Source organism: Anas acuta, chromosome 9 (assembly GCF_963932015.1).
Source record: "Anas acuta chromosome 9, bAnaAcu1.1, whole genome shotgun sequence".
Lineage (NCBI taxonomy): Eukaryota > Metazoa > Chordata > Aves > Anseriformes > Anatidae > Anas > Anas acuta.
The window spans coordinates 12,200,315-12,224,556 of NC_088987.1; the positions used below are offsets into that span (position 1 = coordinate 12,200,315).

Below are 24,242 nucleotides of genomic sequence, written 5' to 3' on the forward strand. Positions count from 1 at the left end.
TCCACAGCTGCTCAGCCGGACAGCCCGCCCCGCCAGCCTGTAGTGAGGCCGACAAGCAAGTCATTGCCAGCAGCCGCTTCTGCGGACTCCTCACTGACAGCAGCAGCCCCTTTGAGGTGTGCCACGCCGTGCTGAGTCCCAGCGATTACTTCAACACCTGCCTTTACGACCTGTGTGAGCTGGGGCTGGATGACAAGGCCCTGTGCAACAGCTTGCAGGCCTATGCGGATGCCTGCCAGGCGCTTGGTGTCAAGCTCCCTGCGTGGAGGAACGCGACATTCTGCCGTAAGTCAGAAGCAGGGAAGCACCCCATTTCCCTGGGCTGGCCAGCCACCGTGGCAAGGAGCACCCTTTGTCCACCAGATCCCCATCGTGGTCCTTTCCCTGTGGAAGGCATCACGTGGGGGCATGGTGGGAACGGGGTGATGATGCCAGTTTCCAAAACATGCGGTGAAGCCTGCCTACCTTGAGGGCATTCTGAGTGTAGGGTTACCGATGGTTTCACTGCTACTCCTTTTGCCTTGGCAGCCATCACCTGTCCAGCCAACAGTCACTACGAGCCCTGTGCTGCAGCCTGCCCTGCCACCTGTGTTGACCCTATGGCTCCCGTCACCTGCAGCCTGCCGTGCGTGGAGGGTTGCGTGTGCGACAGCGGGTACCTGCTCTACAACGACCGATGTGTGCCCAGCCAGCAGTGCGGGTGCTGGCACAATGGGCAGCACTACCCGGTGGGCTCGGAGTTCTGGACGGACAACAGCTGCTCCACAAAGTGCACGTGTCCCACGCGGGGAGGCAAAGTCCAGTGCTCCAGCGCCTCGTGCCCTGCGGGCCAGTACTGTGGTGTGCAGAATGGGAAACCCGAGTGCCTTGAACACACATATGGCATCTGCAACGTCCACGGTGACCCTCACTACGTTACCTTTGACAAGGTGACGCACGACTTCATGGGGAACTGCACCTACACCCTGGCCAAAGTGTGCTCCAACAGCTCTGTGCCCTACTTCAATGTTGAGGCAAAGAACGAGCATCGTGGCAACCCCCGAGTGTCGTACGTGCGCGAAGTCCTGGTCGAGGTGTACGGAGAGCGCATTGCAATAGTCAAGCAGGAGAGGAGCCAAGTGCTGGTAAGGAGCTGGGCTGGCTCAAGCACGGTGTGTGTGCGAGGCGGGGCTGGCTTTTCTTGGCAGGGCCTTCCCTCTTCTCTGCTAAATGGGTCCCCAGAGTGCAGCAGATGTATGGCTGCGCAGCTGCAGGGGTGTCTGTGCGAGCGGGGCTCGTGGTCCTGAGGGGCCGAGGGCCCCAGAGAGACCACGGTCCATTGCGGTGCGTCTGCCCTAGGTGAACGGTGTGCGCCGGACCTTGCCGGTGAGTGCAGCAGGAGGAGCCATCAGAGTGAGCACAAGCGGCCGCTACATCGTCCTGGAGACAGACTTCAACCTCAGAGTGTCCTACGACGCCGACCACTCGGTGGAGGTGAGGGTGCCCACCACCTACTCCAACCTGACCTGCGGCATGTGTGGGAACTTCAACAGCCGGCGAGAGGACGACTACATGATGCCCGACGGGCAGCAAGCCACAGACTCCAATGCATTTGGGGAGAGCTGGAAGGTGCCCGACGGTGACCCCTCTTGCGGTGTGCCCCCTCCCCTGGAACCCTGCAGTGCAGAAGAGGAGAAGCTCTACCAATCGGAGCAGTTCTGTGGCATACTGACTGCCAGCCCAGGCTTTTTTGAGAGCTGCCATGCCGTGATCAACCCCCAGAGCTACTTTGACACCTGCTCCTACGACCTTTGTGCCCTGAGTGGCAGCCAGGAGGTCCTGTGTGGTGCCCTGGAGGCCTATGCTGACGCGTGCCAGGCAGCCGGCGTGACTCTTCTCCCCTGGAGGAATGCCACCTTCTGCCGTGAGTACCTGCCTTGGAGTTGCCAGAGGAAAGCGGGCCTCTCCCTGTGCCCAGTACCTCTGGCAAAGCAGCGATCAACGACTCGTTCGGTGGTCTTCGCCTTCCCAGAAGGTAGCCCCTTCCTGGAGGGCTTTGCAGGTCCTAACTGTCCCCTTCCCGTTGCAGCCCTGCGGTGCCCTGCCAACAGCTACTATGACCCTTGCATGACTGGCTGTCCTGCCACCTGCGTTGACCAACAAGCCCCGCAGAACTGCTCCAAGCCCTGCATGGAGGGCTGCGCGTGCACCTCTGGCTTCCTCCTCAGCGGAGACGCCTGCGTGCCCGAGGCCAACTGTGGCTGCCTCTTTGAGGGCAACTACTACAGCGTGAGTGAAAACCCTGTGGCGTCTCGCTCCCCTCCCGAGGCACTGCTTTGCCTCTACTTCCCTGCCTGACGTGATGGGGCTCCGGGTTTCTCTGCCTGCAGGAAGGAGAGCACTTGGTGAACGAGAACTGCACTAGGCAGTGCCAGTGTGAAGCCAACGGCCAGATGGTTTGCTCTGAGTTGTCCTGTGGTGAGGAGGAGATCTGCAAGATCCAGGACGGCCAGCCGGGCTGTTACCCAGCCAGCACAGCTCTCTGCCACATCTACGGCGACCCGCATTACAGCACCTTCGACGGGAAGCTTCACCACTTCCAGGGCTCCTGCAACTACACCGTGGTGACGGCCTGTGACAACTCCTCCCTCGGCTTCAGCATCACCACGCGCAACGAACATCGGGGCAGCCCGAGCTGGACGGCTCTGAACTCCGTCGCGCTGTCCGTCGAAGGCCTCCACATTGCACTGCGCAAGAACAAGGCAGTCTACGTAAGCGCCCCTCACTGTTAGGCCTGGGAACACAGATATCCAAAGTACCATTAGTAGCACGGTTCCCCCAAAGAGCTTGATGTTGTCTGAACCTGCTGGCGTGCTCCCACGAGAGCACAGTGAGCCTGTGAGTGGGGCAGACAGGACTGCTGGCGCAGTTTCTGCCTGCTGTCCCGAGCTTTGTGTGTGCTGTCCGTGGGGTAGCTGCTGTTCTCGTAGGGCTGGGCGCGGTTCCTCATGCCGTCAGCGCTTGTGGCTCGGTGGGCCCTGGCACCACCGCAGTGAAGAGCAGTGAGTTGGCAGCGGAGGGCCCGTCTTTATGCTTCTCTCTCCCCCTCTCCTCCCTGTTCAGATCAACGGTGCTCTGGCCTCCCTGCCTGCTTCTCCAGCCCCCGGTGTGACCATTTCTCTGAGTGGCTCCTACGTGCAGGTCTCTACCAAGCTGGGCCTGCAGGTGCAGTTCAACGGGGACCATGAGCTCCTTGTGAGGGTGTCCGAGAAGCACCAGGGCAAGCTGTGTGGGTTGTGTGGAACATACACCGGGAGACAAGAGGACGACTTCACACGACCTGATGGGGTCGTTGTGCCTGACACCAATGCCTTTGGAGACAGCTGGAGGGTGCCGGATGACGAGTGGCCGTGAGTCCTTGTTGTGTCGCGTAGATGACGGACAAAGGGGAGCATGAGAGAGGGGAGCTGTGAGCAGCGCGAGGAAGGAGGGTTGGTAGTGTTAGTCACGCACGGGGCAGGTAGCAGGAGGCAGTTGTGGGAAAGCGTGAGGGAGCGTATGGAGGCTCCACAGCAGCAGGCACCTGGCTCTTGCGTCTCGCTTCTGTGCTGCATCCACCCGTGGGATGTGCTGTCTGCAGCTGGATTCCTGACGTGTGGCTGTTCCCCTTTGTCCTCAAGGCTGGCTTGCTAGTGGCAGTGCCCAGGCCGCACCACACGATCAGGGTGCATGGTGCTGTCTCCCCGGAGGCTCTGTGCCCTGGGGCCCTGGGTGACCTCCATGCCGGGCCCTGTGTCCTACTCCACACACTGCATGTCGCTGCTCCTGACCCCAGAGAGGGTGGGCCGGGGCATGAGCACGGTGCTATTGCCAAGCTGGTGTGGTCACAGGTGCCTCAGCCGCCTGCTTCTGTGTCTCTGACGTCTGTCTGCTTTGCAGGTGTGGCCCAACCACTGAAACACCTCCATCCTGCTCCCCCTCTGCGGAGGAGGCAGCTAACAAGGAGTGTGCAATCCTCACGCAACCCGGTGGCCCGTTCCAGCCATGCCATGCAGTTCTGCCACCCGAGACATACTTTGAGAGCTGTGTCTATGACCATTGTGCCACGAATGGCAGCACGGAGCAGCTCTGCAATGCCCTGGGTGCCTATGCTGCAGCCTGTGCTGAGGCAGGTGTTGCTGTGGGAGACTGGAGTGCTGGCACTGTCTGTGGTGAGTGTCCCGTTGATCTCGTTTCGACTGTGGCTTCAAGGAAAAGGGCAGCAGGGTTTACTCTGTGTATCACCAGATGTTGTTGGGTCAGTGTACTTGTTATGCTGGGATGCATTTAACTTTGTTTAGCAAAGCTCCTTGTGACAGGGATACTGTGGCATTGCTGACCTTCACTCCGTTTTCCATGGTACTTTGTTGTCTGGGAAGGGTGGAATAACTGCCTGGAAGAAATCGCCATTATGAAACACAGCCTCTATACCACTTTCTCACTGTAGGTTCAACGGTTCCTCCAACCTCCACCCCCTTGCCAGGTACTACAACGCAGCCTCCCCACACAACTTCACCTGCGACAAGCACGGGTATGTTTAATTCCTGTCCGTGTTTTTTTTAACTGGCTGTGGTAAGTGCTGGGCTCAAGTACTTTCACTTGGTTGGCCTCCTCACCTGGCCACGAGCATGCCAGGGATGTAGGTGTGCCATGTGGGACACTGGGCAAACATGGTAGCCATCATCAGCAAGACTCACATGGTGCTCAGGTTCTGTCCTGTCCCATGCCCACCTTCTGCTTGTGGCAACTGTTCAGGTCCTTGCCTTTAAAGCCCCCGTTTGAAGGACAGAGTGGCTGTAGGGAAGGGGCTATGCTTCTCCTTTTATCACCCAGCTACGCTGGTGGCACAGCCTGCAAGTAGTGTGCCTCTTCTTGAGGAGTGATCCCTGTGTGCTTTCTTCCCTGCGCTTCTCTTGTCATGGCGTTGGGGTGTTTGGGCAGGGCAGACCAGCTGCCTGGAACAAAATTCCCATGTTGACACAGACCTCTTCTGCCTATGCGTAGGTCCGCTGCCTCCAACAGCCTTGACTCCGTTGCCAGACAGCACAACACAGCCTACACACACACTGCCACCAACCACACCTGTGCCAAGCTCAGGTATCAGAGCCTTCTGCCCCCTTTTTTGCAGTTGTTATTAGCTGTTTCAGTCGTCTTCACTACCATTAGGGGACAAACGGAGCATTTGCGTTGGAGAGGCTGTTACTTTCTTTGTGTCACTCAATTGCTGTGGTAACAGACATTGACTACTCGGACCCTTTCAAAGCTGCTAGGGTGGGATCACTGCTCTGGGCAGCAGTGCCTGAAGCACTGAGGGGTATAAGTGATATGGAGTGGCACTGTAACAGAAAGTCCAGTGTTGACACAGTTTTCCACTAGCTCTGTCTCCCGGAGATGAGTCACGGGGCTGCAGCGTTCGGTCAGGGTGGGCTGTGGAGAGGAGGCGGCAGGAGGTGCATCACTGAACGTTTCCTCTGGTCCTTCCTCTGTCAGGGACCTGTGTGGTGGAAGGAGACCCTCACTACCACACCTTTGACAATCAAATACACCACTTCATGGGCACCTGCACCTACACCCTGTCCAAGCTGTGTGAGAGCAACAGCTCGCTGCCCTACTTCAACGTGGAAGCGGCCAATGAGCACAGGGGAGGCAACACGCGCGTGTCCTACGTCCAGTACGTGGATGTCGATGTGTATGGCCAGCGCATAAGGCTGGGGAAGGGCGGCGTGGTGACGGTAAGCGCAGGGGGGAGCAACGTCGGGGCTGTGTCAGGACAGAGAGCCGCGCCAAACGGGTTGCTCCAACCCTCTCTTGGTTGGTGTCCTTGCAGGTCAACGGAGTGGCAGAGGTGCTGCCCTGCACCCCGTCGGCAGGCGTGCAGGTCTCGTCCAGCGGCTTCTACACTGTGGTCACGACAGACTTTGGCTTGAGAGTGAAGTTTGATGGGAACCATCTGGTGGAGGTGACGCTTCCGAGCACCTTTGGGCAGAAGGTTTGTGGCATGTGTGGGAACTACAACGGGATGGCAGCAGACGACTTCCTGAACCCGGACGGGGTGCTGGAGCCAGACTCCACCAGCCTGGGTAACAGCTGGCAGGTGTCCAACGACAGCAGGTGCGTGTGGCCCCCGCGTAGGTGCGGGGACGTGTCGCGCGAGGGGAGGAGGCGGCACCAGAAGAAGCCCACAGCTAACCCAGGGGCCCTTCTCCCTGCCTTTCCACAGCTGCTCAGCCGGACAGCCCGCCCCGCCAGCCTGTAGTGAGGCCGACAAGCAAGTCATTGCCAGCAGCCGCTTCTGCGGACTCCTCACTGACAGCAGCAGCCCCTTTGAGGTGTGCCACGCCGTGCTGAGTCCCAGCGATTACTTCAACACCTGCCTTTACGACCTGTGTGAGCTGGGGCTGGATGACAAGGCCCTGTGCAACAGCTTGCAGGCCTATGCGGATGCCTGCCAGGCGCTTGGTGTCAAGCTCCCTGCGTGGAGGAACGCGACATTCTGCCGTAAGTCAGAAGCAGGGAAGCACCCCATTTCCCTGGGCTGGCCAGCCGCCGTGGCAAGGAGCACCCTTTGTCCACCAGATCCCCATCGTGGTCCTTTCCCTGCGGAAGGCATCACGTGGGGGCATGGTGGGAACGGGGTGATGATGCCAGTTTCCAAAACATGCGGTGAAGCCTGCCTACCTTGAGGGCATTCTGAGTGTAGGGTTACCGATGGTTTCACTGCTACTCCTTTTGCCTTGGCAGCCATCACCTGTCCAGCCAACAGTCACTACGAGCCCTGTGCTGCAGCCTGCCCTGCCACCTGTGTTGACCCATTAGCTCCGTATAAATGCAGCCTGCCGTGCGTGGAGGGTTGCGTGTGTGACAGCGGGTACCTGCTCTACAACGACCGATGTGTGCCCAGCCAGCAGTGCGGGTGCTGGCACAATGGGCAGCACTACCCGGTGGGCTCGGAGTTCTGGACGGACAACAGCTGCTCCACAAAGTGCACGTGTCCCACGCGGGGAGGCAAAGTCCAGTGCTCCAGCGCCTCATGCCCTGCGGGCCAGTACTGTGGTGTGCAGAATGGGAAACCCGAGTGCCTTGACCACACATATGGCATCTGCAACGTCCACGGTGACCCTCACTACGTTACCTTTGACAAGGTGACGCACGACTTCATGGGGAACTGCACCTACACCCTGGCCAAAGTGTGCTCCAACAGCTCTGTGCCCTACTTCAATGTTGAGGCAAAGAACGAGCATCGTGGCAACCCCCGAGTGTCGTACGTGCGTGAAGTCCTGGTCGAGGTGTATGGAGAGCGCATTGCAATAGTCAAGCAGGAGAGGAGCCAAGTGCTGGTAAGGAGCTGGGCTGGCTCAAGCGCGGTGTGTGTGAGAGGAAGGCTGGCTTTTCTTGGCAGGGCCTTCCATGTTCCAGAGAAGAGGGTTCCCCAGGGTGCAGCAGATGTATGGCTGTGCAGCTGCAGGGGTGTCTGTGCGAGCGGGGCTCATGGTGCTGTGGGGCCGAGGGCCCCAGAGAGACCACGGTCCATTGCGGTGCGTCTGCCCTAGGTGAACGGTGTGCGCCGGACCTTGCCGGTGAGTGCAGCAGGAGGAGCCATCAGAGTGAGCACAAGCGGCCGCTACATCGTCCTGGAGACGGACTTCAACCTCAGAGTGTCCTACGACGCCGACCACTCGGTGGAGGTGAGGGTGCCCACCACCTACTCCAACCTGACCTGCGGCATGTGCGGGAACTTCAACAGCCGGCGAGAGGACGACTACATGATGCCCGACGGGCAGCAAGCCGCAGACTCCAATGCATTGGGGGAGAGCTGGAAGGTGCCCGACGGTGACCCCTCTTGCGGTGTGCCCCCTCCCCTGGAACCCTGCAGTGCGGAAGAGGAGAAGCTCTACCAATCGGAGCAGTTCTGTGGCATACTGACTGCCAGCCCAGGCTTTTTTGAGAGCTGCCATGCCGTGATCAACCCCCAGAGCTACTTTGACACCTGCTCCTACGACCTTTGTGCCCTGAGTGGCAGCCAGGAGGTCCTGTGTGGTGCCCTGGAGGCCTATGCTGACGCGTGCCAGGCAGCCGGCGTGACTCTTCTCCCCTGGAGGAATGCCACCTTCTGCCGTGAGTACCTGCCTTGGAGTTGCCAGAGGAAAGCGGGCCTCTCCCTGTGCCCAGTACCTCTGGCAAAGCAGCGATCAACGACTCGTTCGGTGGTCTTCGCCTTCCCAGAAGGTAGCCCCTTCCTGGAGGGCTTTGCAGGTCCTAACTGTCCCCTTCCCGTTGCAGCCCTGCGGTGCCCTGCCAACAGCTACTATGACCCTTGCATGACTGGCTGTCCTGCCACCTGCGTTGACCAACAAGCCCCGCAGAACTGCTCCAAGCCCTGCATGGAGGGCTGCGCGTGCACCTCTGGCTTCCTCCTCAGCGGAGACGCCTGCGTGCCCGAGGCCAACTGTGGCTGCCTCTTTGAGGGCAACTACTACAGCGTGAGTGAAAACCCTGTGGCGTCTCGCTCCCCTCCCGAGGCACTGCTTTGCCTCTACTTCCCTGCCTGACGTGATGGGGCTCCGGGTTTCTCTGCCTGCAGGAAGGAGAGCACTTGGTGAACGAGAACTGCACTAGGCAGTGCCAGTGTGAAGCCAACGGCCAGATGGTTTGCTCTGAGTTGTCCTGTGGTGAGGAGGAGATCTGCAAGATCCAGGACGGCCAGCCGGGCTGTTACCCAGCCAGCACAGCTCTCTGCCACATCTACGGCGACCCGCATTACAGCACCTTCGACGGGAAGCTTCACCACTTCCAGGGCTCCTGCAACTACACCGTGGTGACGGCCTGTGACAACTCCTCCCTCGGCTTCAGCATCACCACGCGCAACGAACATCGGGGCAGCCCGAGCTGGACGGCTCTGAACTCCGTCGCGCTGTCCGTCGAAGGCCTCCACATTGCACTGCGCAAGAACAAGGCAGTCTACGTAAGCGCCCCTCACTGTTAGGCCTGGGAACACAGATATCCAAAGTACCATTAGTAGCACGGTTCCCCCAAAGAGCTTGATGTTGCCTGAACCTGCTGGCGTGCTCCCACGAGAGCACAGTGAGCCTGTGAGTGGGGCAGACAGGACTGCTGGCGCAGTTTCTGCCTGCTGTCCCGAGCTTTGTGTGTGCTGTCCGTGGGGTAGCTGCTGTTCTCGTAGGGCTGGGCGCGGTTCCTCATGCCGTCAGCGCTTGTGGCTCGGTGGGCCCTGGCACCACCGCAGTGAAGAGCAGTGAGTTGGCAGCGGAGGGCCCGTCTTTATGCTTCTCTCTCCCCCTCTCCTCCCTGTTCAGATCAACGGTGCTCTGGCCTCCCTGCCTGCTTCTCCAGCCCCCGGTGTGACCATTTCTCTGAGTGGCTCCTACGTGCAGGTCTCTACCAAGCTGGGCCTGCAGGTGCAGTTCAACGGGGACCATGAGCTCCTTGTGAGGGTGTCCGAGAAGCACCAGGGCAAGCTGTGTGGGTTGTGTGGAACATACACCGGGAGACAAGAGGACGACTTCACACGACCTGATGGGGTCGTTGTGCCTGACACCAATGCCTTTGGAGACAGCTGGAGGGTGCCGGATGACGAGTGGCCGTGAGTCCTTGTTGTGTCGCGTAGATGACGGACAAAGGGGAGCATGAGAGAGGGGAGCTGTGAGCAGCGCGAGGAAGGAGGGTTGGTAGTGTTAGTCACGCACGGGGCAGGTAGCAGGAGGCAGTTGTGGGAAAGCGTGAGGGAGCGTATGGAGGCTCCACAGCAGCAGGCACACGGCTCTTGCGTCTCGCTTCTGTGCTGCATCCACCCGTGGGATGTGCTGTCTGCAGCTGGATTCCTGACGTGTGGCTGTTCCCCTTTGTCCTCAAGGCTGGCTTGCTAGTGGCACTGCCCAGGCCGCACCACACAATCAGGGTGCATGGTGCTGTCTCCCCGGAGGCTCTGTGCCCTGGGGCCCTGGGTGACCTCCATGCCGGGCCCTGTGTCCTACTCCACACACTGCATGTCGCTGTTCGTGACCCCGGAGAGGGTGGGCCGGGGCATGAGCACGGTGCTATTGCCAAGCTGGTATGGTCACAGGTGCCTCAGCCGCCTGCTTCTGTGTCTCTGACGTCTGTCTGCTTTGCAGGTGTGGCCCAACCACTGAAACACCTCCATCCTGCTCCCCCTCTGCGGAGGAGGCAGCTAACAAGGAGTGTGCAATCCTCACGCAACCCGGTGGCCCGTTCCAGCCATGCCATGCAGTTCTGCCACCCGAGACGTATTTTGAGAGCTGTGTCTATGACCATTGTGCCACGAATGGCAGCACGGAGCAGCTCTGCAACGCCCTGGGTGCCTATGCTGCAGCCTGTGCTGAGGCAGGTGTTGCTGTGGGAGACTGGAGTGCTGGCACTGTTTGTGGTGAGTGTCCCATTTGGGTTTGTTTTCATGACTGAGCTGTGACGATCTCCCGCACAGATTCTGTGGGATTGAAAAGTCAGAGATCATGGGTGTTCTTTTCTTTTACGTTCCTTGTCCTTAAGTCTTGCGGCTAAGGTCTAAGATCCTGGACCCTCTCATTGCCACAGGAAATCTGCTGGGTGTGCACAATACTTCCTAGACTTGCAGTCCAGGGAGGCTTGCCTTCTCTGCCAGAGGAGTCCTGCCCAGAATGTTCTTGTGTTCCTGACAGCATTGCTTGTGCTTAGTGTGGAAGCGGCCTGTCCAGGGTGTAGTGTCATCAGCGTTTTGGCATTAGGAAGGCAAACGTTGCTTGAGGGATGTTAGAGGACGGCATCCCACTGCCCGTCAAAGATGACTAAGACCTTACTGACAACTGTCCCTCTCTTATTTGAAGTGCTGTGCTGCTTCACGGATAAGGCAGAAAGGCCCTAATGTTGTAGGAAATCATTGATAGTATTCAGCCCAAGACAGAGCCCCTGACCTTCTGGGAGGCATAGCAAGGTACCACCTGTAGATGTGGAGAGAAGAAGGGGGGACCCAGAGGAGGGAGAGAGGAAGAAGCCTTCACCAATGAACATTGGGGAATGCCCGGGATAGGGACAATGTCCTGGGAACAGCCTTGCTCCTCAGCCTGCCTGTCCTCAGGTTGATCTCTACTACACCACGATGCTGTCTCCTTGCACTTGGTTGGCCATCCTCACCCGGCCATGAGCACGCCAGGGGTGTTGGTGTGCCCTGTGGGACACTGGGAAAAGGTGGCCCCACCCTTACTTTAGAAACTCTGCTTTCCTTTCCGCACCATATCCAGCTTTGCCAACAGCCTGCAATTTCAACTGCACATTTGACGTCGACCTCTGTGAGTGGGTCCAGGAGGCGTCCAGCAGCATCGACTGGACAAGGCACAAGGGGCCAACACCATCACCAGATACCGGCCCTTCCTTCGACCACACAACAGGAGGTAGGAGCAGCAGCCAGCTTGTGACGGTCATTCAGGCCGAGGGGTGTCCTTAGGAAGATGGCAACAAACCTTTTCCAACAGCGAATACAGGCCGAATGTTTCCTGGATTTGATCCAGAGCCATTTGTAGCAGTCTCCCCCAGGGCCAGAGCCTTTCTTTAGGAAGCTTTTCAGGTGTGGGAATCAGTCTGTGGTACTGCCAGGACAGGCAACGATCTGTCGTGCAAGGGGAGAAGTAATGCAAAGCTTGATGGCAGACTGTCTTGGGGGAACAGGAACGGGTCTCTTCTAGGAGACACTGGCTTCTCCAGAAGCCAACGATGAGTGGGCCCCAAAGCTGCAGAGCCATGCTAGGATGATGGCGGTGCTTCAGAGGTGATGCCGTTGCCATAGAGCTGGCACGTCCTCTGGGAGCACGGTTTGTAGGTCGACTTGGGGCTGGGGGGTTGTGGCTAGTGAAGGAGCTCTCTTTGCTCCTTTTGCCTGCCTTAAATTGCAGCAGGAGGCGCTCCCACGACTGTGCGTGGGTTGTTCCTGGGTGCTTTGTCTAGATTTGATGGTGTGCGACAGTGTGGCTGGCACTTTGTTTCAGACGGCTACTACATCTACCTGCATGGAAGCTCCTATTACGAATACTTGGTGTCTCAGCTGGTCAGCCCGGTGTGCAACTCAACGGGACCGCACTGCTTCCGCTTCTGGTACCACATGTACGGCGTGGCTGAAGAAATGGCCCTGCGGGTGTACGTGTCTAGGGACAAAGAACTTCTGCAGGTTTGGGAAGCAACTGGGAACCACGGGGACAGATGGCACTTGGGAGAGGTCACGGTGCACAGCACAGGAAACATGCAGGTAAGGGCAGAGGCTCAAACTGCCATCTGAGACGGGGTGTGCTTTGAAATGGCACACAGTGTTTGTGGCTGGAGCTTATGCTGGAAACCATCCCTTCCCTTAGATTGTCCTCGAGGGACAATGGGGGGAAGATTTCCGCAGCGACGTGGCACTGGATGATCTGTCCATTGAAAAGGGATACTGCCCAGGTACCTCATCACCCGGCTTGGGAAAGGGCAGCTTGCTTGTCGTGGCAGTCAATGTAGTTTCTGCCTTGAAGAGGATCTGGTCAAGGGGGATTGATTGACATGTTCCATTGTGTCTCTCATAGGCGATATGCCTCCAACGCCTAGCACCAGCACACCAACACCTGGGACACCAACACCCTCGCCAGGCTCAGGTGAGTGGAGCAGACGAGTCACGGGGCTGCAGCGTTCGGTCAGGGTGGGCTGTGGAGAGGAGGCGGCAGGAGGTGCATCACTGAACGTTTCCTCTGGTCCTTCCTCTGTCAGGGACCTGTGTGGTGGAAGGAGACCCTCACTACCACACCTTTGACAATCAAATACACCACTTCATGGGCACCTGCACCTACACCCTGTCCAAGCTGTGTGAGAGCAACAGCTCGCTGCCCTACTTCAACGTGGAAGCGGCCAATGAGCACAGGGGAGGCAACACGCGCGTGTCCTACGTCCAGTACGTGGATGTCGATGTGTATGGCCAGCGCATAAGGCTGGGGAAGGGCGGCGTGGTGACGGTAAGCGCAGGGGGGAGCAACGTCGGGGCTGTGTCAGGACAGAGAGCCGCGCCAAACGGGTTGCTCCAACCCTCTCTTGGTTGGTGTCCTTGCAGGTCAACGGAGTGGCAGAGGTGCTGCCCTGCACCCCGTCGGCAGGCGTGCAGGTCTCGTCCAGCGGCTTCTACACTGTGGTCACGACAGACTTTGGCTTGAGAGTGAAGTTTGACGGGAACCATCTGGTGGAGGTGACGCTTCCGAGCACCTTTGGGCAGAAGGTTTGTGGCATGTGTGGGAACTACAACGGGATGGCAGCAGACGACTTCCTGAACCCGGACGGGGTGCTGGAGCCAGACTCCACCAGCCTGGGTAACAGCTGGCAGGTGTCCAACGACAGCAGGTGCGTGTGGCCCCCGCGTAGGTGCGGGGACGTGTCGCGCGAGGGGAGGAGGCGGCACCAGAAGAAGCCCACAGCTAACCCAGGGGCCCTTCTCCCTGCCTTTCCACAGCTGCTCAGCCGGACAGCCCGCCCCGCCAGCCTGTAGTGAGGCCGACAAGCAAGTCATTGCCAGCAGCCGCTTCTGCGGACTCCTCACTGACAGCAGCAGCCCCTTTGAGGTGTGCCACGCCGTGCTGAGTCCCAGCGATTACTTCAACACCTGCCTTTACGACCTGTGTGAGCTGGGGCTGGATGACAAGGCCCTGTGCAACAGCTTGCAGGCCTATGCGGATGCCTGCCAGGCGCTTGGTGTCAAGCTCCCTGCGTGGAGGAACGCGACATTCTGCCGTAAGTCAGAAGCAGGGAAGCACCCCATTTCCCTGGGCTGGCCAGCCACCGTGGCAAGGAGCACCCTTTGTCCACCAGATCCCCATCGTGGTCCTTTCCCTGTGGAAGGCATCACGTGGGGGCATGGTGGGAACGGGGTGATGATGCCAGTTTCCAAAACATGCGGTGAAGCCTGCCTACCTTGAGGGCATTCTGAGTGTAGGGTTACCGATGGTTTCACTGCTACTCCTTTTGCCTTGGCAGCCATCACCTGTCCAGCCAACAGTCACTACGAGCCCTGTGCTGCAGCCTGCCCTGCCACCTGTGTTGACCCTATGGCTCCCGTCACCTGCAGCCTGCCGTGCGTGGAGGGTTGCGTGTGTGACAGCGGGTACCTGCTCTACAACGACCGATGTGTGCCCAGCCAGCAGTGCGGGTGCTGGCACAATGGGCAGCACTACCCGGTGGGCTCGGAGTTCTGGACGGACAACAGCTGCTCCACAAAGTGCACGTGTCCCACGCGGGGAGGCAAAGTCCAGTGCTCCAGCGCCTCGTGCCCTGCGGGCCAGTACTGTGGTGTGCAGAATGGGAAACCCGAGTGCCTTGACCACACATATGGCATCTGCCACGTCCACGGTGACCCTCACTACGTTACCTTTGACAAGGTGACGCACGACTTCATGGGGAACTGCACCTACACCCTGGCCAAAGTGTGCTCCAACAGCTCTGTGCCCTACTTCAATGTTGAGGCAAAGAACGAGCATCGTGGCAACCCCCGAGTGTCGTACGTGCGCGAAGTCCTGGTCGAGGTGTACGGAGAGCGCATTGCAATAGTCAAGCAGGAGAGGAGCCAAGTGCTGGTAAGGAGCTGGGCTGGCTCAAGCGCGGTGTGTGTGAGAGGCAGGGCTGGCTTTTCTTGGCAGGGCCTTCCATGTTCCAGAGAAGAGGGTTCCCCAGGGTGCAGCAGATGTATGGCTGTGCAGCTGCAGGGTTGTCTGTGCGAGCGGGGCTCGTGGTCCTGTGGGGCCGAGGGCCCCAGAGAGACCACGGTCCATTGCGGTGCGTCTGCCCTAGGTGAACGGTGTGCGCCGGACCTTGCCGGTGAGTGCAGCAGGAGGAGCCATCAGAGTGAGCACAAGCGGCCGCTACATCGTCCTGGAGACGGACTTCAACCTCAGAGTGTCCTACGACGCCGACCACTCGGTGGAGGTGAGGGTGCCCACCACCTACTCCAACCTGACCTGCGGCATGTGCGGGAACTTCAACAGCCGGCGAGAGGACGACTACATGATGCCTGACGGGCAGCAAGCCACAGACTCCAATGCACTGGGGGAGAGCTGGAAGGTGCCCGACAGTGACCCCTCTTGCGGTGTGCCCTCACCCCCGGAACCCTGCAGTGCGGAAGAGGAGAAGCTCTACCAATCGGAGCAGTTCTGTGGCATACTGACTGCCAGCCCAGGCTTTTTTGAGAGCTGCCATGCCGTGATCAACCCCCAGAGCTACTTTGACACCTGCTCCTACGACCTTTGTGCCCTGAGTGGCAGCCAGGAGGTCCTGTGTGGTGCCCTGGAGGCCTATGCTGACGCGTGCCAGGCAGCCGGCATGACTCTTCTCCCCTGGAGGAATGCCACCTTCTGCCGTGAGTACCTGCCTTGGAGTTGCCAGAGGAAAGCGGGCCTCTCCCTGTGTCCAGTACCTCTGGCAAAGCAGCGATCAACGACTCGTTCGGTGGTCTTCGCCTTCCCAGAAGGTAGCCCCTTCCTGGAGGGCTTTGCAGGTCCTAACTGTCCCCTTCCCGTTGCAGCCCTGCGGTGCCCTGCCAACAGCTACTATGACCCTTGCATGACTGGCTGTCCTGCCACCTGCGTTGACCAACAAGCCCCGCAGAACTGCTCCAAGCCCTGCATGGAGGGCTGCGCGTGCACCTCTGGCTTCCTCCTCAGCGGAGACGCCTGCGTGCCCGAGGCCAACTGTGGCTGCCTCTTTGAGGGCAACTACTACAGCGTGAGTGAAAACCCTGTGGCGTCTCGCTCCCCTCCCGAGGCACTGCTTTGCCTCTACTTCCCTGCCTGACGTGATGGGGCTCCGGGTTTCTCTGCCTGCAGGAAGGAGAGCACTTGGTGAACGAGAACTGCACTAGGCAGTGCCAGTGTGAAGCCAACGGCCAGATGGTTTGCTCTGAGTTGTCCTGTGGTGAGGAGGAGATCTGCAAGATCCAGGACGGCCAGCCGGGCTGTTACCCAGCCAGCACAGCTCTCTGCCACATCTACGGCGACCCGCATTACAGCACCTTCGACGGGAAGCTTCACCACTTCCAGGGCTCCTGCAACTACACCGTGGTGACGGCCTGTGACAACTCCTCCCTCGGCTTCAGCATCACCACGCGCAACGAACATCGGGGCAGCCCGGGATGGACGGCTCTGAACTCCGTCGCGCTGTCCGTTGAAGGCCTCCACATTGCACTGCGCAAGAACAAGGCAGTCTACGTAAGCGCCCCTCACTGTTAGGCCTGGGAACACAGATATCCAAAGTACCATTAGTAGCACGGTTCCCCCAAAGAGCTTGATGTTGCCTGAACCTGCTGGCGTGCTCCCACGAGAGCACAGCGAGCCTGTGAGTGGGGCAGACAGGACGGCTGGCGCAGCAACAGCGTTTCTGCCTGCTGTCCCGAGCTTTGTGTGTGCTGTCCATGGGGTAGCTGCTGTTCTCGTAGGGCTGGGCGCGGTTCCTCATGCCGTCAGCGCTTGTGGCTCGGTGGGCCCTGGCACCACCGCAGTGAAGAGCAGTGAGTTGGCAGCGGAGGGCCCGTCTTTATGCTTCTCTCTCCCCCTCTCCTCCCTGTTCAGATCAACGGTGCTCTGGCCTCCCTGCCTGCTTCTCCAGCCCCCGGTGTGACCATTTCTCTGAGTGGCTCCTACGTGCAGGTCTCTACCAAGCTGGGCCTGCAGGTGCAGTTCAACGGGGACCATGAGCTCCTTGTGAGGGTGTCCGAGAAGCACCAGGGCAAGCTGTGTGGGTTGTGTGGAACATACACCGGGAGACAAGAGGACGACTTCACACGACCCGATGGGGTCGTTGTGCCTGACACCAATGCCTTTGGAGACAGCTGGAGGGTGCCGGATGACGAGTGGCCGTGAGTCCTTGTTGTGTCGCGTAGATGACGGACAAAGGGGAGCATGAGAGAGGGGAGCTGTGAGCAGCGCGAGGAAGGAGGGTTGGTAGTGTTAGTCACGCACGGGGCAGGTAGCAGGAGGCAGTTGTGGGAAAGCGTGAGGGAGCGTATGGAGGCTCCACAGCAGCAGGCACACGGCTCTTGCGTCTCGCTTCTGTGCTGCATCCACCCATGGGATGTGCTGTCTGCAGCTGGATTCCTGACGTGTGGCTGTTCCCCTTTGTCCTCAAGGCTGGCTTGCTAGTGGCAGTGCCCAGGCCGCACCACACGATCAGGGTGCATGGTGCTGTCTCCCCGGAGGCTCTGTGCCCTGGGGCCCTGGGTGACCTCCATGCCGGGCCCTGTGTCCTACTCCACACACTGCATGTCGCTGCTCCTGACCCCAGAGAGGGTGGGCCGGGGCATGAGCACGGTGCTATTGCCAGGCTGGTGTGGTCACAGGTGCCTCAGCCGCCTGCTTCTGTGTCTCTGACGTCTGTCTGCTTTGCAGGTGTGACACAACCCCTGTAACACCTCCATCCTGCTCCCCCTCTGCGGAGGAGGCAGCTAACAAGGAGTGTGCAATCCTCACGCAACCCGGTGGCCCGTTCCAGCCATGCCACGCAGTTCTGCCACCCAAGACATACTTTGAGAGCTGTGTCTATGACCATTGTGCCACGAATGGCAGCACGGAGCAGCTCTGCAACGCCCTGGGTGCCTATGCTGCAGCCTGTGCTGAGGCAGGTGTTGCTCTGGGAGACTGGAGTGCTGGCACTGTCTGTGGTGAGTGTCCCATTGATCTCGTTTCGACTGTGGCTTCAAGGAAAAGGGCAGCAGGGTTTACTCTGTGTATCACCAGATGTTGTTGGGTCAGTGTACTTGTTATGCTGGGATGCATTTAACTTTGTTTAGCAAAGCTCCTTGTGACAGGGATACTGTGGCATTGCTGACCTTCACTCCGTTTTCCATGGTACTTTGTTGTCTGGGAAGGGTGGAATAACTGCCTGGAAGAAATCGCCATTATGAAACACAGCCTCTATACCACTTTCTCACTGTAGGTTCAACGGTTCCTCCAACCTCCACCCCCTTGCCAGGTACTACAACGCAGCCTCCCCACACAACTTCACCTGCGACAAGCACGGGTATGTTTAATTCCTGTCCGTGTTTTTTTTAACTGGCTGTGGTAAGTGCTGGGCTCAAGTACTTTCACTTGGTTGGCCTCCTCACCTGGCCACGAGCATGCCAGGGATGTAGGTGTGCCATGTGGGACACTGGGCAAACATGGTAGCCATCATCAGCAAGACTCACATGGTGCTCAGGTTCTGTCCTGTCCCATGCCCACCTTCTGCTTGTGGCAACTGTTCAGGTCCTTGCCTTTAAAGCCCCCGTTTGAAGGACAGAGTGGCTGTAGGGAAGGGGCTATGCTTCTCCTTTTATCACCCAGCTACGCTGGTGGCACAGCCTGCAAGTAGTGTGCCTCTTCTTGAGGAGTGATCCCTGTGTGCTTTCTTCCCTGCGCTTCTCTTGTCATGGCGTTGGGGTGTTTGGGCAGGGCAGACCAGCTGCCTGGAACAAAATTCCCATGTTGACACAGACCTCTTCTGCCTATGCGTAGGTCCGCTGCCTCCAACAGCCTTGACTCCGTTGCCAGACAGCACAACACAGCCTACACACACACTGCCACCAACCACACCTGTGCCAAGCTCAGGTATCAGAGCCTTCTGCCCCCTTTTTTGCAGTTGTTATTAGCTGTTTCAGTCGTCTTCACTACCATTAGGGGACAAACGGAGCATTTGCGTTGGAGAGGCTGTTACTTTCTTTGTGTCACTCAATTGCTGTGGTAACAGACATTGACTACTCGGACCCTTTCAAAGCTGCTAGGGTGGGATCACTGCTCTGGGCAGCAGTGCCTGAAGCACTGAGGGGTATAAGTGATATGGAGTGGCACTGTAACAGAAAGTCCAGTGTTGACACAGTTTTCCACTAGCTCTGTCTCCCGGAGATGAGTCACGGGGCTGCAGCGTTCGGTCAGGGTGGGCTGTGGAGAGGAGGCGGCAGGAGGTGCATCACTGAACGTTTCCTCTGGTCCTTCCTCTGTCAGGGACCTGTGTGGTGGAAGGAGACCCTCACTACCACACCTTTGACAATCAAATACACCACTTCATGGGCACCTGCACCTACACCCTGTCCAAGCTGTGTGAGAGCAACAGCTCGCTGCCCTACTTCAACGTGGAAGCGGCCAATGAGCACAGGGGAGGCAACACGCGCGTGTCCTACGTCCAGTACGTGGATGTCGATGTGTATGGCCAGCGCATAAGGCTGGGGAAGGGCGGCGTGGTGACGGTAAGCGCAGGGGGGAGCAACGTCGGGGCTGTGTCAGGACAGAGAGCCGCGCCAAACGGGTTGCTCCAACCCTCTCTTGGTTGGTGTCCTTGCAGGTCAACGGAGTGGCAGAGGTGCTGCCCTGCACCCCGTCGGCAGGCGTGCAGGTCTCGTCCAGCGGCTTCTACACTGTGGTCACGACAGACTTTGGCTTGAGAGTGAAGTTTGATGGGAACCATCTGGTGGAGGTGACGCTTCCGAGCACCTTTGGGCAGAAGGTTTGTGGCATGTGTGGGAACTACAACGGGATGGCAGCAGACGACTTCCTGAACCCGGACGGGGTGCTGGAGCCAGACTCCACCAGCCTGGGTAACAGCTGGCAGGTGTCCAACGACAGCAGGTGCGTGTGGCCCCCGCGTAGGTGCGGGGACGTGTCGCGCGAGGGGAGGAGGCGGCACCAGAAGAAGCCCACAGCTAACCCAGGGGCCCTTCTCCCTGCCTTTCCACAGCTGCTCAGCCGGACAGCCCGCCCCACCAGCCTGTAGTGAGGCCGACAAGCAAGTCATTGCCAGCAGCCGCTTCTGCGGACTCCTCACTGACAGCAGCAGCCCCTTTGAGGTGTGCCACGCCGTGCTGAGTCCCAGCGATTACTTCAACACCTGCCTTTACGACCTGTGTGAGCTGGGGCTGGATGACAAGGCCCTGTGCAACAGCTTGCAGGCCTATGCGGATGCCTGCCAGGCGCTTGGTGTCAAGCTCCCTGCGTGGAGGAACGCGACATTCTGCCGTAAGTCAGAAGCAGGGAAGCACCCCATTTCCCTGGGCTGGCCAGCCGCCGTGGCAAGGAGCACCCTTTGTCCACCAGATCCCCATCGTGGTCCTTTCCCTGCGGAAGGCATCACGTGGGGGCATGGTGGGAACGGGGTGATGATGCCAGTTTCCAAAACATGCGGTGAAGCCTGCCTACCTTGAGGGCATTCTGAGTGTAGGGTTACCGATGGTTTCACTGCTACTCCTTTTGCCTTGGCAGCCATCACCTGTCCAGCCAACAGTCACTACGAGCCCTGTGCTGCAGCCTGCCCTGCCACCTGTGTTGACCCATTAGCACCGTATAAATGCAGTCTGCCGTGCGTGGAGGGTTGCGTGTGTGACAGCGGGTACCTGCTCTACAACGACCGATGTGTGCCCAGCCAGCAGTGCGGGTGCTGGCACAATGGGCAGCACTACCCGGTGGGCTCGGAGTTCTGGACGGACAACAGCTGCTCCACAAAGTGCACGTGTCCGACGCGGGGAGGCAAAGTCCAGTGCTCCAGCGCCTCGTGCCCTGCGGGCCAGTACTGTGGTGTGCAGAATGGGAAACCCGAGTGCCTTGACCACACATATGGCATCTGCAACGTACACAACGATCCTCACTACATTACCTTTGACAAGGTGACGCACAGCTTCATGGGGAACTGCACCTACACCCTGGCCAAAGTGTGCTCCAACAGCTCCGTGCCCTACTTCAATGTTGAGGCAAAGAACGAGCATCGTGGCAACCCCCGAGTGTCGTACGTGCGCGAAGTCCTGGTCGAGGTGTATGGAGAGCGCATTGCAATAGTCAAGCAGGAGAGGAGCCAAGTGCTGGTAAGGAGCTGGGCTGGCTCAAGCGCGGTGTGTGTGAGAGGCAGGGCTGGCTTTTCTTGGCAGGGCCTTCCATGTTCCAGAGAAGAGGGTTCCCCAGGGTGCAGCAGATGTATGGCTGTGCAGCTGCAGGGGTGTCTGTGCGAGCGGGGCTCATGGTGCTGTGGGGCCGAGGGCCCCAGAGAGACCACGGTCCATTGCGGTGCGTCTGCCCTAGGTGAACGGTGTGCGCCGGACCTTGCCGGTGAGTGCAGCAGGAGGAGCCATCAGAGTGAGCACAAGCGGCCGCTACATCGTCCTGGAGACGGACTTCAACCTCAGAGTGTCCTACGACGCCGACCACTCGGTGGAGGTGAGGGTGCCCACCACCTACTCCAACCTGACCTGCGGCATGTGCGGGAACTTCAACAGCCGGCGAGAGGACGACTACATGATGCCCGACGGGCAGCAAGCCGCAGACTCCAATGCACTGGGGGAGAGCTGGAAGGTGCCCGACGGTGACCCCTCTTGCGGTGTGCCCCCACCCCTGGAACCCTGCAGTGCAGAAGAGGAGAAGCTCTACCAATCAGAGCAGTTCTGTGGCATACTGACTGCCAGCCCAGGCTTTTTTGAGAGCTGCCATGCCGTGATCAACCCCCAGAGCTACTTTGACACCTGCTCCTATGACCTTTGTGCCCTGAGTGGCAGCCAGGAGGTCCTGTGTGGTGCCCTGGAGGCCTATGCTGACGCGTGCCAGGCAGCCGGCGTGACTCTTCTCCCCTGGAGGAATGCCACCTTCTGCCGTGAGTACCTGCCTTGGAGTTGCCAGAGGAAAGCGGGCCTCTCCCTGTGCCCAGTACCTCTGGCAAAGCAGCGATCAACGACTCGTTCGGTGGTCTTCGCCTTCCCAGAAGGTAGCCCCTTCCTGGAGGGCTTTGCAGGTCCTAACTGTCCCCTTCCCGTTGCAGCCCTGCGGTGCCCTGCCAACAGCTACTATGACCCTTGCATGACTGGCTGTCCTGCCACCTGCGTTGACCAACAAGCCCCGCAGAACTGCTCCAAGCCCTGCATGGAGGGCTGCGCGTGCACCTCTGGCTTCCTCCTCAGCGGAGACGCCTGCGTGCCCGAGGCCAACTGTGGCTGCCTCTTTGAGGGCAACTACTACAGCGTGAGTGAAAACCCTGTGGCGTCTCGCTCCCCTCCCGAGGCACTGCTTTGCCTCTACTTCCCTGCCTGACGTGATGGGGCTCCGGGTTTCTCTGCCTGCAGGAAGGAGAGCACTTGGTGAACGAGAACTGCACTAGGCAGTGCCAGTGTGAAGCCAACGGCCAGATGGTTTGCTCTGAGTTGTCCTGTGGTGAGGAGGAGATCTGCAAGATCCAGGACGGCCAGCCGGGCTGTTACCCAGCCAGCACAGCTCTCTGCCACATCTACGGCGACCCGCATTACAGCACCTTCGACGGGAAGCTTCACCACTTCCAGGGCTCCTGCAACTACACCGTGGTGACGGCCTGTGACAACTCCTCCCTCGGCTTCAGCATCACCACGCGCAACGAACATCGGGGCAGCCCGGGATGGACGGCTCTGAACTCCGTCGCGCTGTCCGTCGAAGGCCTCCACATTGCACTGCGCAAGAACAAGGCAGTCTACGTAAGCGCCCCTCACTGTTAGGCCTGGGAACACAGATATTCAAAGTACCATTAGTAGCACGGTTCCCCCAAAGAGCTTGATGTTGCCTGAACCTGCTGGCGTGCTCCCACGAGAGCACAGCGAGCCTGTGAGTGGGGCAGACAGGACTGCTGGCGCAGTTTCTGCCTGCTGTCCCGAGCTTTGTGTGTGCTGTCCGTGGGGTAGCTGCTGTTCTCGTAGGGCTGGGCGCGGTTCCTCATGCCGTCAGCGCTTGTGGCTCGGTGGGCCCTGGCACCACCGCAGTGAAGAGCAGTGAGTTGGCAGCGGAGGGCCCGTCTTTATGCTTCTCTCTCCCCCTCTCCTCCCTGTTCAGATCAACGGTGCTCTGGCCTCCCTGCCTGCTTCTCCAGCCCCCGGTGTGACCATTTCTCTGAGTGGCTCCTACGTGCAGGTCTCTACCAAGCTGGGCCTGCAGGTGCAGTTCAACGGGGACCATGAGCTCCTTGTGAGGGTGTCCGAGAAGCACCAGGGCAAGCTGTGTGGGTTGTGTGGAACATACACCGGGAGACAAGAGGACGACTTCACACGACCTGATGGGGTCGTTGTGCCTGACACCAATGCCTTTGGAGACAGCTGGAGGGTGCCGGATGACGAGTGGCCGTGAGTCCTTGTTGTGTCGCGTAGATGACAGACAAAGGGGAGCATGAGAGAGGGGAGCTGTGAGCAGCGCGAGGAAGGAGGGTTGGTAGTGTTAGTCACGCACGGGGCAGGTAGCAGGAGGCAGTTGTGGGAAAGCGTGAGGGAGCGTATGGAGGCTCCACAGCAGCAGGCACACGGCCCTTGCGTCTCGCTTCTGTGCTGCATCCACCCATGGGATGTGCTGTCTGCAGCTGGATTCCTGACGTGTGGCTGTTCCCCTTTGTCCTCAAGGCTGGCTTGCTAGTGGCAGTGCCCAGGCCGCACCACACGATCAGGGTGCATGGTGCTGTCTCCCCGGAGGCTCTGTGCCCTGGGGCCCTGGGTGACCTCCATGCCGGGCCCTGTGTCCTACTCCACACACTGCATGTCGCTGCTCGTGACCCCGGAGAGGGTGGGCCGGGGCATGAGCACGGTGCTATTGCCAAGCTGGTGTGGTCACAGGTGCCTCAGCCGCCTGCTTCTGTGTCTCTGACGTCTGTCTGCTTTGCAGGTGTGACTCAACCCCTGAAACACCTCCATCCTGCTCCCCCTCTGCGGAGGAGGCAGCTAACAAGGAGTGTGCAATCCTCACGCAACCCGGTGGCCCGTTCCAGCCATGCCACGCAGTTCTGCCACCTGAGACGTATTTTGAGAGCTGTGTCTATGACCATTGTGCCACGAATGGCAGCACGGAGCAGCTCTGCAACACCCTGGGTGCCTATGCTGCAGCCTGTGCTGAGGCAGGTGTTGCTGTGGGAGACTGGAGTGCTGGCACTGTTTGTGGTGAGTGTCCCATTTGGGTTTGTTTTCATGACTGAGCTGTGACGATCTCCCGCACAGATTCTGTGGGAATGAAAAGTCAGAGATCATGGGTGTTCTTTTCTTTTACGTTCCTTGTCCTTAAGTCTTGCAGCTAAGGTCTAAGATCCTGGACCCTCTCATTGCCACAGGAAATCTGCTGGGTGTGCACAATACTTCCTAGACTTGCAGTCCAGGGAGGCTTGCCTTCTCTGCCAGAGGAGTCCTACCCAGGATGTTCTTGTGTTCATGACAGCATTGCTTGTCCTTAGTATGGAAGCGGCCTGTCCAGGGTGTAGTGTCATCAGCGTTTTGG

The 24,242-nt window shown here is 59.2% G+C and overlaps 1 protein-coding gene across 8 annotated transcripts in view; it reads left to right on the forward strand.

The window, feature by feature from the left end:
- Window positions 1–24,242, forward strand: part of LOC137860805 (IgGFc-binding protein-like) — a 72,750-nt gene that overhangs the window by 18,947 nt on the left and 29,561 nt on the right. For 2 of the 8 annotated variants that reach the window (XM_068691446.1, XM_068691449.1), the window contains exons 22-63: window positions 8–285; window positions 529–1,124; window positions 1,339–1,903; window positions 2,069–2,268; window positions 2,370–2,750; window positions 3,103–3,389; window positions 3,919–4,190; window positions 4,466–4,549; window positions 5,023–5,115; window positions 5,509–5,750; window positions 5,846–6,129; window positions 6,239–6,516; window positions 6,760–7,355; window positions 7,569–8,133; window positions 8,299–8,498; window positions 8,600–8,980; window positions 9,333–9,619; window positions 10,149–10,420; window positions 11,271–11,420; window positions 12,012–12,268; window positions 12,372–12,456; window positions 12,579–12,647; window positions 12,760–13,001; window positions 13,097–13,380; window positions 13,490–13,767; window positions 14,011–14,606; window positions 14,821–15,385; window positions 15,551–15,750; window positions 15,852–16,232; window positions 16,593–16,879; window positions 17,409–17,680; window positions 17,956–18,039; window positions 18,513–18,605; window positions 18,999–19,240; window positions 19,336–19,619; window positions 19,729–20,006; window positions 20,250–20,845; window positions 21,060–21,624; window positions 21,790–21,989; window positions 22,091–22,471; window positions 22,824–23,110; window positions 23,640–23,911. In XM_068691446.1, coding sequence (XP_068547547.1) covers window positions 8–285; window positions 529–1,124; window positions 1,339–1,903; window positions 2,069–2,268; window positions 2,370–2,750; window positions 3,103–3,389; window positions 3,919–4,190; window positions 4,466–4,549; window positions 5,023–5,115; window positions 5,509–5,750; window positions 5,846–6,129; window positions 6,239–6,516; window positions 6,760–7,355; window positions 7,569–8,133; window positions 8,299–8,498; window positions 8,600–8,980; window positions 9,333–9,619; window positions 10,149–10,420; window positions 11,271–11,420; window positions 12,012–12,268; window positions 12,372–12,456; window positions 12,579–12,647; window positions 12,760–13,001; window positions 13,097–13,380; window positions 13,490–13,767; window positions 14,011–14,606; window positions 14,821–15,385; window positions 15,551–15,750; window positions 15,852–16,232; window positions 16,593–16,879; window positions 17,409–17,680; window positions 17,956–18,039; window positions 18,513–18,605; window positions 18,999–19,240; window positions 19,336–19,619; window positions 19,729–20,006; window positions 20,250–20,845; window positions 21,060–21,624; window positions 21,790–21,989; window positions 22,091–22,471; window positions 22,824–23,110; window positions 23,640–23,911 — 12,809 coding nt within the window. Of the gene's footprint in view, window positions 1–7; window positions 286–528; window positions 1,125–1,338; window positions 1,904–2,068; window positions 2,269–2,369; window positions 2,751–3,102; window positions 3,390–3,918; window positions 4,191–4,465; window positions 4,565–5,022; window positions 5,116–5,508; window positions 5,751–5,845; window positions 6,130–6,238; window positions 6,517–6,759; window positions 7,356–7,568; window positions 8,134–8,298; window positions 8,499–8,599; window positions 8,981–9,332; window positions 9,620–10,148; window positions 10,421–11,270; window positions 11,421–12,011; window positions 12,269–12,371; window positions 12,457–12,578; window positions 12,648–12,759; window positions 13,002–13,096; window positions 13,381–13,489; window positions 13,768–14,010; window positions 14,607–14,820; window positions 15,386–15,550; window positions 15,751–15,851; window positions 16,233–16,592; window positions 16,880–17,408; window positions 17,681–17,955; window positions 18,055–18,512; window positions 18,606–18,998; window positions 19,241–19,335; window positions 19,620–19,728; window positions 20,007–20,249; window positions 20,846–21,059; window positions 21,625–21,789; window positions 21,990–22,090; window positions 22,472–22,823; window positions 23,111–23,639; window positions 23,912–24,242 lie in introns of all 8 variants that reach the window. The other 6 variants (XM_068691447.1, XM_068691448.1, XM_068691451.1 and 3 more) reach the window with 6 other exon arrangements.